This window comes from Dipteris shenzhenensis, chromosome 3 (genome assembly GCF_047967505.1).
Source record: "Dipteris shenzhenensis isolate YYH24624 ecotype China chromosome 3, Dip_SZ_1.0, whole genome shotgun sequence".
Taxonomy (NCBI): domain Eukaryota; kingdom Viridiplantae; phylum Streptophyta; class Polypodiopsida; order Gleicheniales; family Dipteridaceae; genus Dipteris; species Dipteris shenzhenensis.
The window spans coordinates 56,764,513-56,779,878 of NC_141598.1; the positions used below are offsets into that span (position 1 = coordinate 56,764,513).

Below are 15,366 nucleotides of genomic sequence, written 5' to 3' on the forward strand. Positions count from 1 at the left end.
GTCTCTAGAGCCCCTCTGCTGAGGGAGACAAAAGTGGCATGTCATCTACATACAGCAATATCTGGATCAGAGTGCCGGCAAGAGAGCATCCATCCCTCCTTGTATTTGCATCACTGTCTCGAGCTCATCAATGTAGAGGCCAAACAGGGTAGGTGATAAAGGACACCCTTGTTTGACCCCAATAGTGCTCATGATCTCGTATGTCCACCCTGACCCTGCCCGAACTCTACCTGAGACTCTCTCGTAAAGTGCCATACAGCCCAAATGATCTCTTGGTCATAACCCAAATCTTGTAGGCGCCGGCGGAGTAGGCGGACTCTCAAGACCGTGTCAAATGCTTTGCGGAAGTCCACAAAGCAACAGTATACCCTCTGCTTCCATGCCCTCGCCTCTTCAATGATACACCTGAGCGTGAGAATGTGAACCATGCTCCCATGATCTCGCCAAAATCCAGCCTGTCCTGCTGGTCTAAGTTCTTGACACTCTGCGAATCAACTGACCTCGGAATCAAGCACTGATGCATAAATCTTGAACATGACAAGTCCAATCATAATGGTCCTGTAGTTCTCCGAACTCATGGGATCCCCTGCCTTGTGGATGGGTGAAATAGTGTTAATGGTCCAAGTGAGTGGAAACCTCAAGCAAACCGCTTCATTAAAGAGCTTTGCTAAGATCGTGGCTAGGAGATTAATCTCGTATGCAATGAACTCAGTGCATAGCCCCTCAAAATCCTTCACTCGGCCATTATGAAGTTTCATTATAACATCCTTCACTCCCCCCTTAGTGAAGAGTGTTGGAAACTGGATGTGTGGATCTGGGACAGATCTGGAGCATTCATGGTTGGCGGGGTATCCCCTACATGGAGAGCTATTGAGCGAGGTTTGTGGACCGGCACATGGCCTGCAACATGCTCTGAATATGGCGCAATGAAGGCAGGTGTGCAGCAGCAGGGTCGGCCTGTGTAGATAGGCTGATTGGACTGGGTATAGCCAGCCAGAAAGGCCTGGTTATGGGCTGGCCAGTGGAATGCCCCCTGCATAAGCAAATAAGGCAGTACCCTGCCCTTTATATAGGGGCTAGCAGGCTGGTCGGCTGGCCAATCAAAGTCGGCCAGCACACAGCCCCAAAAGGGCAGCCCACAGCCCCATAAATGGGGAGCTGTAGGGTCGGTTGATGGACAGACAAAATCGGCCAGGAAGCCCCTTCAAGTCGGTCAGTTTTGAGCCCCTTTGGGGCCTATAAAAGGAGCCCTTTGACAGGGCATTTTATATCCAGCAAGTCAGCAAACAGAGGAGCAGCAGGAGCAGCAGAAGCCTGATCTTTGGGCTTACATCCAGGAGGCAAAGCAGGGCCAGAGTTGCTGCAGACTGAGCTCACTTGGGGCTGAGCCTAGGCTGTCTACTAGGGCAGCAAGGTGCTGAGATCTTTGGACGAAAAGTCTACTTACGCTCGAGGTGGAGCACGCGGGCTCGAGTCTAGACACAGCCAGCAGATAGGAGAAGTACCTTGTGGTAAGATCAGAGGACCACACCATTGGTGGGACTCTGGATCTATATCTTTTGTATTGTGTCCATGGTTTTGGACGGAAATATATTTTGGTGGTTTCTCTATTTGGCTGGTTCATTGTCTATTGATGAGTCTGCAATTCTATGTGACGCACATTAAGTAAAGAAGTTTGTTGTTCCACACCCCACACCACACTGTGTGAACTCCTGAGCATTACTATCAGTCTTCCGCTGTGCGTACCCTTTGTTTTTTTTATGGTATCAGAGCCCAAGTTGTAGGCTCACAGTTGTGGGAGCCTAAAGGCAGGGACCTTGCTGATGGAGCGAGTGGTGTGAGGGAAAGTGTGAAGCGCAGCCTCGTGTAGTGAGCGGGTGATCAGGGCAATGCGATCCTCTAATAGGGGTATGAAGTCAATATAAGCGAGAAGTATGTACAGACGGCCCAAGTAAATAGGTGAGTGATAGCGGTCAAAGCGTATGTCATGATAGGTGGAGAGAAATCAGTGGGGTGGAAGGTGCTGTGCAACGGGAGTGGAAATACTACAGAATAAGTAGGTATGATCAGCTCCTGGGGAGAGAGGCGCTAGAGTAAAATCAGTGATGCGAGATGTGAAGGCAGGGGATCCCATGATGGGAGCCTCCCCCATGTGGGAAGCATGTGAGACCACCTGAGGCGGGCCATTTGTCAAGACCATTATAAATAATGAGATCATGCATCCTGCCAAGATCCAAAAGGGCCTGCCCCTAAGATGTGACCCGACCCTATCTGTCAGCCAAAACCCATAGCATACTTGCACCCTCACGGTCAAAGTCTGGCAATAGAATGGATCATCCCTGAAATCGAGGACTGGTACCTGGCGGGTGCCTATCCTCGCGTTGCAATCCCCAACTAGGAGGACTTCTCTGCGGCTCGAGAAGTCAACAATGGACTAATAGAGGACTGCAAATGGAGATGTCTCAGCCTCATCTCAGATATCTCTAGCAAAGTGGGAGGTCTCGGGAGGGAAGTAGCACACTGTAACAAACAGATCTTGCCTGTCCATGTGTCGGATCCGGATCCAAAGAAACCTAGAATGTGCATCCCTTTGCTCTACTGAAATGGTCCCCAAAAGGGTGGATCTTTAAAGAACTGCTACTCTTCTTGACCCTCGTACTTTTCCTGTGTCCCTAGTCTCATCTCTGTAGGCAGACTCCCATGTGTACCCGTTGACTACTCGTAGTGGGCACTCTGGACTCTGATATGGCTGTGTGTAGAAGACTATGTCACGACTTGTATATTCCGATAAGTTCCTTGGTTCTGACTATAAGGTACCATTATGATTACAAATGGCACAAGATAGGGTCTCCAAGATCTGAGTCTCATAGACAGACCCCGCCTTCCTATGTGGAAGGGGCCTGTAAGAAGAAGTCCATTTCATACTACTGCCCACTTCCCATCCTTACGGGCCTGATCCCGCTGTTGCAAAACAGGGAGCACCTCTCCTCAACCTGTGGGGGGGTGAGGTCCTCATCCATGGAGATCGATGGCTGATCTCGCAGAACTGACCTGCGCCATAAAGCCGAAAGTCGTGCCTAAGCGTCGTGGAGCCATATGATCAAGGGCTGCTCTCGGTTGGGGTCTCTCCCCACCCGCCACGCCCTCTCGATCCTGTGCTTAGCTACACCTAGCGTAGTAGCCATGAAGGCCGTCACATCTGTCATTGGTGTAGCATCGGTGCGTGGGATCCCACGTACTCTATTGTTGAGAGCTTTACTAGCTCTCTGCTGCTGCTCCACGAGAGTAGCCGAAATGGTTGCCCTTGCAGGTTTTCGTTTGGCCACGTCAACCATCTAGAAGTCTCCTCAATTACAGATTGCATGCTCGCAATCTGTGCCTCAACAACTGGAGTGCTTCCTGAGACTGTGTATGGCGGTGACCTCCTGCCAGAGCTACAAGATATACTGTCTGAGTTTCTGAATGAGATCAGCCTGGTCCCGAATGGCCTGAGCTTGCTCCTATATGACATGGCCCTGCTCTTGGGTGAAGCGGATCTGCTCCTGTGCGAAGCGTCTCAGCTCCATCTCGTGCTCACGGATACTCTATACCTCCATAAGCAAGGTCTTTCAGGCCTCTGGTGGGTCAGCCCATCCGTGTCCTAGCTGAGGCTGGAAGGGCTGTGTCATGAAAGACTGGGGATGGGCTCGGAAGCTAGGTGGTGACTGGGTGATCTTGGTAAAATATGGAGATGACAGTGGCATGGATTCACAATGAAATGTGATACCCTTTCATTAATGTCCCTTGAGATCACTCAAGTTCCATCTTCCCATTTAGACCTACCCTTAGCCTATGACACGTGCATCTACCATTCAATGCACTTTAATGCACCCTTCCCTCTTTATTGCCCGTAGGACTTAGACACGTGGGTGCACATCGTCATTAATAAAATAAGTGTCACATGTCCAAATTTGATGCCGTATGAAGCAGTGGCTCCAGCTCGACTAGCTCTATATACTCAGATGGATCCACCACCATAACAATTCCGTCGGTGTCCATCATAAATATAAATACAAGTTACACCATTGGCGTATAATATATAATAATGTTTCAATGTCTACTAATCAGGGATTAGTGATTTCTCTTGTCATGACATGTTTGTGCCTATAAGCACTCAATGGTTGTCCTAGCTTACAAGAATGTCTATGCATGCATCTATGTATATATTTATGTATGATCCAGATATGTGTACACACAAGTGTGGCTGTAGATGTGTGCCGTTTTTTGTTTGAAGGCAGCGAATAAGTTCTTATGCTCTCTAAACATCATTTTGTAACCTATTCCAACGTCCTCAAATCAGATTCAAGGTCAGCAGCATGCATTAGAGAGAGGACCATTAAAATGAATTTTTATCATTATTTTCAGAAGTGATGATACCTCTGTTTTGATAGCTCGATAGCCCTTGTATGGAGATTCTGTTTCCTATACATTTGTATGTAGGTTGTCTTGAGGCTGAATCCTGACATAATACATATGTATCACTTTACGATGCACCTAGATTAGGGTTTATGTTTCAGCCACTACAACAGGCTGAAAAAATAATTTTGTTCCTTACAATACCATTTGCAATTTTCATAAATTTGACTCACAAATTTCCACTATGGCATTAAATCACTTGCACCCTTCTTCTACATATGGTGTTGAGTTCCTAACCCTACAATTGTATCAAAGCCACTCTCCCTCGAACCTATGAATTCATCATCGTCCAAAGGACCATTTTCTTCAGAAATGAACAAGATCAGTGATTCCAATTTCCCTTATGACAGTCATGTGAGGAGGTGCATCAAGAAGCAAAGGAGACAGAACTCCGAATCATCAGCTTCCTTCAGCCCATGAACCTATCTGACCACAAAATGTTGCACAGTTTTTTAAGGCTAGACGTTATTAGAGCTTATAATCTACCATCATGAAAATTTAGAAATCCAAAGGAGTTAAATCAAGCATGCATTCAAACTACCACATCCTACAAAGAAGCTACCGGTGCAAAAGTTAGCATGCAAGAATCGGTGCTTTCAGTCCCATTTTCAGAACCCCGGGACCAAGTCTCTCCTATTTGACTCTCTCGTTCGTCTAGCTAGGATGTCTGGCAGTCCCTTTCGGAAGGCAGCAGATCTATTTGAGACAGACTCCCATGGCGAGAGACTACGGGGTCTAGTACTATGGAGCAGCAAGCCATCAGTCCCGCAGAGAGTTTGGGGCCACACCTCTACACCTTGATGCATCCTTCCAAGTGGTCACATACCTTCAGACAGTCATGGAATTCGGCACCACTACATCCGGACAATGCAGGCTCTGCCAAGAGAAGTTGGTATGCTCAAACATGCACATAGCTTGCACGCCTGGTATCCACTATGGACAGACTGCCACTGTTCAAATATAGCCTTGAGGCTCCATGACCTATCACGAGGTGAACCCTCAAAAGGGTAAGATCTATGTACCAAAGTGAGAAATACGAGACATCGTATCTTGTATGAATGTCATGACACTCCCAATACTAAACATTCAAGGGTACAAAGAACTTTGTATCTTGTCAAAAAAACCTTCTTTTCTCTTGAGCTTAAGGTTGATGTCAAACTCTACATGTGTGCGTGTGTGCGTGTGTGGGTGTGTCTTTTTTTGGTTTTGGGGGGGAGGGGGAGGGAGAGGGAGGTCATTATTGGGCACTACGGACCCTATGGAAAGACCTTAATCATTGTGTCTTTGGTGATCCCGCTCTAGCTAAATATGAGTTCTTCCGTGCATCCTTAGAACAATCAATTTTATGATTGTCCGCATGCACTGGACCCTTAATTGTCCTGCATACTTATAATATAATGAGGTCTTCTAACCTTTTTAGCTGGTTGTCCCTTCTATGAGATTGCTTTCTATAATATATAACAAATGGATTTCACCCCCCCAAAAAAAAGTTTGTGTGCACACTCGCGCATGCGTGTATGTGTGTGTGCGTGTGTGTAAAGACTAGGATATATCCAATCTTACAAATTAAAATGTTTATAAAAGAAACAAAAGAACAATGGAAAGAAGGGAGCTTGTAAGCGACTTTAAACAAAATTATGAGTAGATGAGAAAAATAAAGTAAAATAACTTAGTTACCATAACTACACTTATGTTCTCATCAATACCCAAGGATAAACTCACATTTGGATTTTGAAAGATTATGGAATCTCTTGGGTAAACAACAAAAACTTCGATAGCAAAAAAGAAGAAACAAAGCAAAAAATAAGAAAAAGAAATGAGAGAGAGACAGAGAGACAGAGAGAGAGAGAGAGATTATTAAAGTCTTCAAAGGATAGAAGGATCTATGAGACTAAAAAAACCAGATACAATGAGTAAATGGGTGAAGTCACTATGAGGGCATCTGCACCCAAGACAAATACAAATACTTATACTAAATATATGAACCCATGGTTGATCTGCAATGTGGTATCACTCTAACGGTCCTCTAAATCCTGTCTGAGGAAGCAAGTCCATTGGGCGTCTGAGAATAAATAGGAGGGTCACACCAAAAAAAGGCTTCGACGGTGATCCATGCTACGGAGGAAATAGAATGCTGATGTCGATCAACTTGTGTGGTCCGTTGTGGTCTCCTTGCGGTAGCTCTCCATAAAACAAGTGCCACTACCACCCTGTCGGCTATGGAGGGAAGATCCCCAAGCCTCATTTGTGCATCAACGCACTAGCGGGTCTGTCGTGTATCTCACTTCAGATCTCAATTGCGCCATCTCCTTGGGGACTACTGGTCCGTGGTATCCAGCTGGAAAGATTGGTGGACACCCTCTGAGTGAAGTCTGGCTAGGTAGGAATTTAGAATCATAGAAGCATGCATGATGCTTCAAGTAAAGATAATTGTATTATGTATAATTTGCACTCTATTGATAATGGTATTATGTATAAAAAATAAAATTTTATACATAAATTGTACCATATTGCCATTTCTTCCGTTTCCGTTTCGGTGGGCCAGAAACTCCGTTTCCCCGGTTTTCCCCGTTTCTGTTTCAGCTAGCAAGCTGTCCCATGTGTTTGGATTGACTCATCATAATAACACGAGCAAACTGAATGCCAAGATAGTATTGAAGCTGGCCCAAGTCTATCTCAAATGACTGCTGCGCATAAGCTCTAAAAGCTGCAGTATGCTAAGTAGAAGGTCCATGCAAAAGCATATCATCAACATATAGTATTAAAATCCGCAAGTCTGCATCACACCTGCGGACATAAAGAGTGCTCTCTGTAGGATTGTTCTGCAAGCCCAGTCTTAGAAGATAAGCATGTGTCTTGGCATACAAAGCCTGAAAAGCATGCTTCAAACTATAGAGGGCTTTATGCATACCAGCATACCTTATTTTTAAATCCTTTAACCTCAAAACTAAGAGGCTGAGTAGCATACACCTCCTCAAGCAAATTTCCATGAAGGAAAATGGTTTTGATATCCAAATGATGCACTTGCCGACAATGATGGCCTGCAATAGCAATGATGTCTCCACTTGGTGCCTATAGCATGTTTGCATTCAGGCAAATCACACAACGACCAAGTGCCATTGTGATGAGTTGAATCCAACTCAGACTGCATAGCACCATTCAATCCTTGCTATCAAAAGCATCTTTGTGACACAGTGGCTCTTCATTGCATGCTGTAGCAATCAATGCAACGTCCACTAAGTGGCCTTGCATGTGATGAGAAGCTTGGACAAACAAAGGCTCAGCCTGTTTGCTGTCCTTTAATATATCTAACAGGCATCTAGGAATATTTATGCTGCCTTATAACAGCACTCTCTTGTTGGAAGTCAATGTCCCCCACCAGTGAGCCCCCATATGAGAAGGACATGGGGGAGCATATGACTGAGAGGGAGGAATAGTAGGGGACAGTTTTGGGCTGCAGGACACCAGCAAAAAGGGGCTGGAAGTAGGCTACAAAGGGCAGGGAGAGCAAGCCGGACTGAACCCCCTGGCAGCCCCTTCATTAGGCTGCCCAGGGGGGGTTGGTAGGGGCGATAGGCCAGTCAGCCTGCAAACTGACTGAAAAAATCAGCCATTTACAGGCCTACCAACCCCCTATAACAGTTGCCCCTTGCCCCCCTCATTCTCCATCAGCCACTGAAGCCTGAAGAGCCAGCGCAGAGTAGGAGATCACCTGCAAGAGTCCACAGTTTTGCATTCCAGCCCTTGCTGGTCTTTTGTGCTCACTTTGAGCTTTGTCTTGCCCACTATTTGGCGGAGGAATACTATCTGAGTTCTCTCTCTCTTGTACACAGTTTATGCTCTATCTTCTAAGTGAGGTTTTCATGTGTGGTCTGCATCATTGAGTGTGAGATGGAGCTGTCCCAATTCCACATAGGTTGTGAGGTTAGAGAGATTCTATCCTTCATTTCCAACATGGTATAAGAGCACGGTTTTAAGCTCTAGACACTCTCACATCGAAGATAGGAGTTCTCCTCAAAAGCAACTCCGATTCGAATCAGGTTTGTAGAGTTGTACTTCATCGACCGCATGCTCTATTTGAAGATTTTTTGTTGTGTGAAATTTGCAGCAGACATGTCGAAGTCAGAAACTTCTTCTGCCTCTCCTCTTCATACTTCCTCCTCTAGTCATGTTCCCTCTTATACCATCCCTAAATTTGGAGAGTCCGGGAAGTTGGATGGAACAAATTCCCCCATCTAGAAGGTAAAGATCCGGAGTCATCTTGTGGCCTGGAAGATCACAACGGGAACGGACGCGAAGCCGGAGGATGTTCTAGACAAACAAGCGTAGGATCCTTAAGCCGGTGGAAAAAGATGAACTCAAAGCATGGGACGATAGAGATGGCCAAGCCTTGGCTTTAATCATAGGGACAATGCCGAACTCTGTGATTCCCCATATCTAGATGGCAGATACGTCAATGGAAGTGTGGGCCACTCTGAAGGACTTGTAAGAGACAAACAACACTTCTCGTATATTGACTCTATAGCACCAACTTTTCAATATGAGCATGGACGAGGGAGAGTCCGTACATGACCACTTAAAGAAAGTCAAAGTGGTAAGAGATCAATTGGCATCGGTTGGTCAAAAGGTGGACTCCAGTCAACTGGCACTGCTGACCCTTGTGATGCTACCGTGCAGCTTCAAGGGTTTGTCATCATTGTGACAGAAGGAGAAAGGAACAAGCCCCTGACATTCGAAGAGCTTGGGCCCTCGTTACTACAGGAGGAGGCCTAGGAAAAGTTGTACAACAAGGACAACGATAAAGAACTTCTGGTGAAGAATAAGCCCAATAATGACAAGCCCAAGGACTCCAAAGGCAAGGCCGACGACTCAGAGAAGAAATGTTTCTACTATGAAAAGCTTGATCATTATGCAAAGGATTGTTGGAAGAAGAAGGCAGATATAAGAAAAAGGAGTCCAAGAATGGAGGAGCCTAAGACAGAGTCGACCAACGTCACCACAAGAGAGCTCTTCTTGTGCTTAGAGCACTACTCTAATCATGTAGCGAGTGATAATAAGGAGGGTTGTTACATGGACAAAAGCAACTCAAAGCATATGACCAACAAAAAAGAGTGGTTCAAGACCATGGAAGGGACCGTCCCACCTCGAAGGGGGGATAGCCAGACATGCCCGGTAAAGGGTGTAGGCAGTATTCCATTCATCACCAAAGCGGGAGAAGAAAAGGAAATATCCAGTGTCACAGGAACTGAAGTTATGAACCGTGACTAACTTTGGCTTAGGGGGCTAGCCCAGGGGAAGAGACACTTCCCAGAAGTCCCTAGGTGCACACACTAGGCCTACTTGCTAGGGGCAAGGCAAGGTTTAGAGGGGTCTTAAAGTTAGGCCCAAGGAAACCAATGTTTCATTGGTTAGAAGGGGTTAGGATTTTAATGTGAGGGGCAAACCAATGTTTCATTGGTTTGCAAGGGTTAGAGCATTAATGAGGGGGCCACATGGCAGCCCCTCATGCACACCTACCCTCTTCCTCTCCTTCCAAGGAAAAAAGCAAGATTTTGGACGTTGGTTTTCTCTCTCTCTTCTTTCACGCATCCCAAGGTGAAGGGGGCACGCCGTATGAAGTCCAAGGAAGGCTTGACTCCTTGCATTTTTGGCCTGCACGCATCTCGAGGCAATCCGTACAGCTGTACAAACTGCAAGAACTGCATTTAAGGTGTCTGTACCTGCTGTACGGTGCTTTCAACGCTGCTGTACGGATTGCTAGCCTGCTGTATGGACAGAACTTTTGATTGACATGTGAGCCAAGGTGGCTGAATTGCATTAATTGCTGGCTGTACGGAAGAGGTACGCACCCCAAGGCTGATTGTACAGAGCATTCATTGCTGCTGTACCGAACGGGCCTACTGTACGGATCAATTAGCACGCATCCCAAGGTGTGGTTATTGCTGTACGGGCTGTTTCCACACAGCCCAAGGCTGTTTTGGCTGTTTGTACGGCCCATTTAGACTGCTCAACGCTCTTTGCTAGCTGCTCACCTTCTCTCTTCTACCCGTGATCCTCCTGCTCTTTCTCTCCCTCTGATTCCAGCCCTGATTCCAGCCCGTTATCTCTCTCTTCCTTCCCTTCTCCTAGCTGCCAGTTCCCCCCGCTAGCCTCTACACTAGATGTGTTGCTTCTAGAGGTGTTTCGGAGCTGGATTGAAGTCAGTTGAAGCTCGTTTGAGTTCTCTTGTCACTATCCATTTCATGTGATTGCATTTGGAGATTTTCTGGATGCCTGGTCATTAACAGTTGCCTTTGTGGAATGCTTGGATACTTTTACAGTTGGTCATGGACAAATGGTCAATGCCTTAGCTTCGCCTTGGCACTTGGGTGCTAGTGTGTGCACTAGGATGGAATGTAGGTTATCGCCAAGGTTTAGCTTGGACAGTGAAATTGCCCGTGGGGCAGAGCACAAGGGAGAGCCCTTGTTGTATGTAAGAATTTCATTCCTAAAGAAATAAATAAATACCGGAAGGGGCGCCAAGTGTTTGGGGCCAATGTGGTGTCTTGTACTTGGTTTCATTGAGCAGGGGCACTCTAGCCTCCATCCAGTTATTTCTCAAGTTGTTTCTAAGTGGTATTGTTTAAAGATAAGTGGTTGGAAATGATGCAATGTGGCTGTGAATAATGAATATGCAATGCAAGTTATGGTCTACTGCCCTTTAGGAAACTGAAGGCCGGTTACAGTGGTTCCGTTGCCGAGACATTACCATCTTCCTACAAAGGTGAGCCTGGGAGTGTTGGGTGAAGAAAGCCCCATTGCATTTTTGTTACAGCCATATCATCAACAATCATGTCGCACCGCGAGAGATCACTGACTATCTCCAAGCAGGAAGCAGACAGCTTTGAGGAGGAGCACAACACTAGTGAGGGTAAAGAAGAGCAAAATGATGAGGGACAGCATGTTTCTCCCGAGTATGCCACCGAGGATTCGTAGGACGAGGTAGATGAGGCAGAGGAGCTTGATCCCAATGCCCTTTTTCAGTTACGAATGCAAAGTGTAGTGGGAGCCCTGTCACAGCTGCAGCAAACTTTCATGGAGATTATGCAAGCTTCTCCTGGTAGTAATACTCCCCCTGGAAGCAAAAAGACAGCTGAGAAGAAGCAAACAAAGCATAAGAAGACTCAGAGGCGTGTATTTTTCAGTGGACAGCCACCAGAGATGCCCACAGTCACCCCTATAGCGGGTAATGTCAATAATTTTCATTCAGTTAATCAAGGACAGCAAGTCCTCCCTCAGCCCATGAAGCATCCAGGATATTTTGGCGGAGGATCAGTTTTTCAGTCAATGGTGGGACAGCCCACCAAAGGGCTTAGTATGCCTGGTACATACTTGGGTAGTTTCCAGCCAGGAATGCAGAATTTGCAGCAGCATATGGAGGTGGAATGCCCCCTGCAAATGCCAATATGATGTATGCAAACATAGGGATGCAGCCCGGTATGCAGACAGGGATGCCAGGAATGATGAGCAACACTTGGGAGTGTGCCACAGATGCAGGGAATGGGATCTGGAATGGTCAACCCCACCATGGGCACAGGCAATATGGTACAGAATATGGGATCCACGATGTCTCCACCATATTTACAGCCCCCAGTTTATGATAATCTTACTCCCAAAGAAAGATTATAAGGAGGGAGGGGCAGCTGTGAAGTTTGAAACCTTCAATGGGATGCAGGACAGATTGAAGGCTCTGACATTTGTGCAACAGTTTGATGCAGCCTATTCCGGTGGTCATTTCACAGAGTCTTCCAAGGTACGAAAGGCAGCCACCTTCTTTAAGGGAAACGCACTCTAATGGTGGACCAATTTGCTTTTGTAGGGTAAAGCCCCTAACACTTGGGTTGAGTTCAAAAAAGTTTTCTCATATGCTTGGCTTACTACCACTTTTGAAGTAGATATAATGACAGCATGGCATAAGCTGGATGTCGCAAACTGTAACAATCTTGAAGAGTATAACAAAAAGTTCTGAGAGGCCTTATTGCCAGTCAGCTCGTATAGGACCGTATCATTGTCTGAGCAGGTGGAAAAGTATTGTTGTGGGAGGTGGCCAAAGGAGCTTCGTGACTATTGCACCAAGACAAAGGTCTCCAACATATCTCAGCTGATTGAGAATGCTACTACAGCCTATGCTCTCATGCAAGGGATGACTCCAGGATTCAAAGGTAAGCAACAGGATAATTCTTTCACGAAAAGGAAATTTGCCAAGACGACCAAAGTCAAGTTTGATATGGACCAGTGACCTGATAGTAAGCCCAATATCAGAGAGAGATTGTCTCCTGAGGAACGGCAAGCACTATTTGAAGCTGGAAAGTGTTTCCTTTGCAAAGAAGAGGGCCATCAGGCCAAAGATTGCCCCAATCGTAAACAGAAACAACCTATTGGGGCACAAGAAGCGAAAAAGGACAGCCACACGCGCTAGGAGATTTGTTTTCCTTTGGTAAAAAGCAGTAATATTGGTATAAATAATTGTAACAGCCAGAAATCGGAGAGTCTCCTCTTTCTAGGCTGCTTTGTTATTTGCAGGATGTTTATTCCCTGCTAGTTTTGCATGGTAATTTGCAGGATGGTTCTTCCCTGCTAGTTTTGTTGATTTTTGTATCAGTTAGAAGATGGAGAGTCTCCTCTTCTAGGCTGAATGGTAAATTGCAGAATTAGTCCTTGTTACTATTGGATTCCTCTTGTTGCCCGGCATGGCTAGAGCAGCCCATCCATGTATCACATGCCTGTTTTGGATGCTCTTGTTGCCCGGCATGGCTCGAGCAATAAATCCATTTAGTACATGCTAGTTGGTTTTTGATTTAAACCACGAGGCAAGGGTCCAAGTCTAGCATAGATGGGCTGAACCGATTCAGCTTGCGGTGACGCAAGTCTGCAAGGATATCGAGTATCGGCATCTATGTTCCTAGGATCCATTATTGCCATGTGTGTGGTTCAAGTTTTTGGAGGCGAGTGAACTAGCAGATTTCACTCAGAGTGGAGTAGTCCACTCAGTTGTTGTACTTTGAGCTGACTTCGGTTGTAGCTCCTTCAGGCTCAGCAGAGCGTAGGTCTGGAGCATTGCCTGATGCTCAAGAGGGAGGTAGTTCCACCACCTCCTTGTCAACAGACAAGCTCATGGTATCTAGAAGTCACTTGGTGACACTGTATGTCTCACCCGAGGTATTGTTTGCTGACAATACATCTGCTACCGGACTTCTATGATGAGTGCACTAGTCACTCCACATGGATGATGCATTGATATATGGGATGGACACGCGCGCTCTCCTAGACCATATCATCATTGTTAAATGTTTATGTTTATAGCAGCAAACTTGATAGTTTGCTGTTTCAAGAGGAGGGTATGTCACGAGGACGTGATAAACAAAAGGACTCAGTCATAAACTTCATAAATAGCCACAATGCAAGCTTCAGTCGCTTAAATCACTTAGCACAACTTAGAAACAAGCTTCAACAACAACCAAGGTGAGGCTAGAATGCCCCTACTCAATGAAAATAGTACATAGTGCGCCCACTGGCCCCAAATGCCTTGGCACTCCTTATAGTATTTATTTAATGCTTCTGAATGGAAATGCTTTACAACAAGGGTTCAACCCTGCACTGTTCCTCTCTGCAAATCCTCTACTTGTCTTCAAGGCATCTAATCCCAGTGCACCACTAGAATTCCCACCGGCAAGGCATACTCAGGCATTCACTTTGTCCTTGTACCTTTGCAAGTCTTGTCTCTTAGTCCACCTCATTTGCACACTCACAGGTGGGGCCCTAATTCTCGTACTCCAAGTCCTACAACAAAGAGCTATACATACATACATACATACATGTATAGAGAGAGAGAGAAGTTTATTATAATAAAGTCTTTGAAACACCAAAGGGCCAGATACAATGAGCTATTTTGAATAGGTGGAGCCTCTGCACCCAAGACAAGTAAAACATAACTGTAAAACACTAATACAAGCTGTCTGAGCCCATGGAGAGAACGACAGCTGCAATGTGGCATCAGTGTTGTGGTTCTTCATATGTTGGCAGAGGAGCGAAGCCCATGAGAGGCTGCAGTGGTGTACCGGGCTGCAACGGCATAAAACCCATGATAGAGCACTGACGTCAGTCCAACATGTGGTCCACTGTCATCTCCTACTAGCCGTGGTCCTGCATTGGATAAGTGCCACTGTCATACCCATCAATCGTGCCTCTAGTCTGGTGAACATGGAGGAAAGATCCCAGAGCCTAATCTATGCATCGATACGTTGACGGGTCTATCATATCTCTTGCTCCACGCCTCAGCTACGCCGTCGAGAGAGAGAGAGAGAGAGAGATGCTCGTTTTGGAGAGACTAAAATGAAATTGTTTAGACTTCACAAGCAGTTGTAGCTTGAATGAAGAGATTTTGGACTACTTTTTTATCAGCCTTCTCCTTTAGTGCTAGCCTTCGTCATGGCTAAGTCTACCCTTCACCTCCGGAGTGCCGACAGAAACTCAGTACGAAGACTTTGTACAAATGGATGCTCAAGTATGTGTGGGTGTGTGGATTTGTATGTGTGAGAGCATATTTTTATACTATGGTCTATACCCATTGTTGGGCACTGATGATGTCAGTGGGGATGTCATAGTAGCTAGTCTTTGCTCTGTGTGATGAAGTTTATGGTTTTCAATCTTATGAGTGACTATCGTGACATTGAAACTGCACTATGTTGTGTTTTTAGAGGATGAGTTTGGGAATGTTCTTGGATTCATCATGGCATATGAATCCATGAACATGCCGAGCAGATCCTCTAAAAAGAAACAAACTCATGCTTAAGTCCTTTCCCAACTTTCAAAATAGGCATTTATTGAATAGCTTTGAGTCGTTCCAACAAGAATCGTATAAGTCCGATTCCC

The 15,366-nt window shown here is 45.9% G+C and overlaps 1 protein-coding gene across 3 annotated transcripts in view; it reads right to left on the bottom strand.

Moving 5' to 3' along the window:
• Positions 1 to 15,366, bottom strand: part of LOC147904044 (uncharacterized) — a 65,110-nt gene that overhangs the window by 44,807 nt on the left and 4,937 nt on the right. The window contains exon 4 of one of the 3 annotated variants that reach the window (XM_087370209.1): positions 4,417 to 4,498. The exons of the other annotated variants lie outside the window; for them this stretch is intronic. Within the exon in view, the coding sequence (XP_087226335.1) occupies positions 4,417 to 4,498 (82 nt within the window). The remainder of the gene's footprint in view (positions 1 to 4,416; positions 4,499 to 15,366) is intronic. 3 annotated transcript variants of the gene reach the window in all.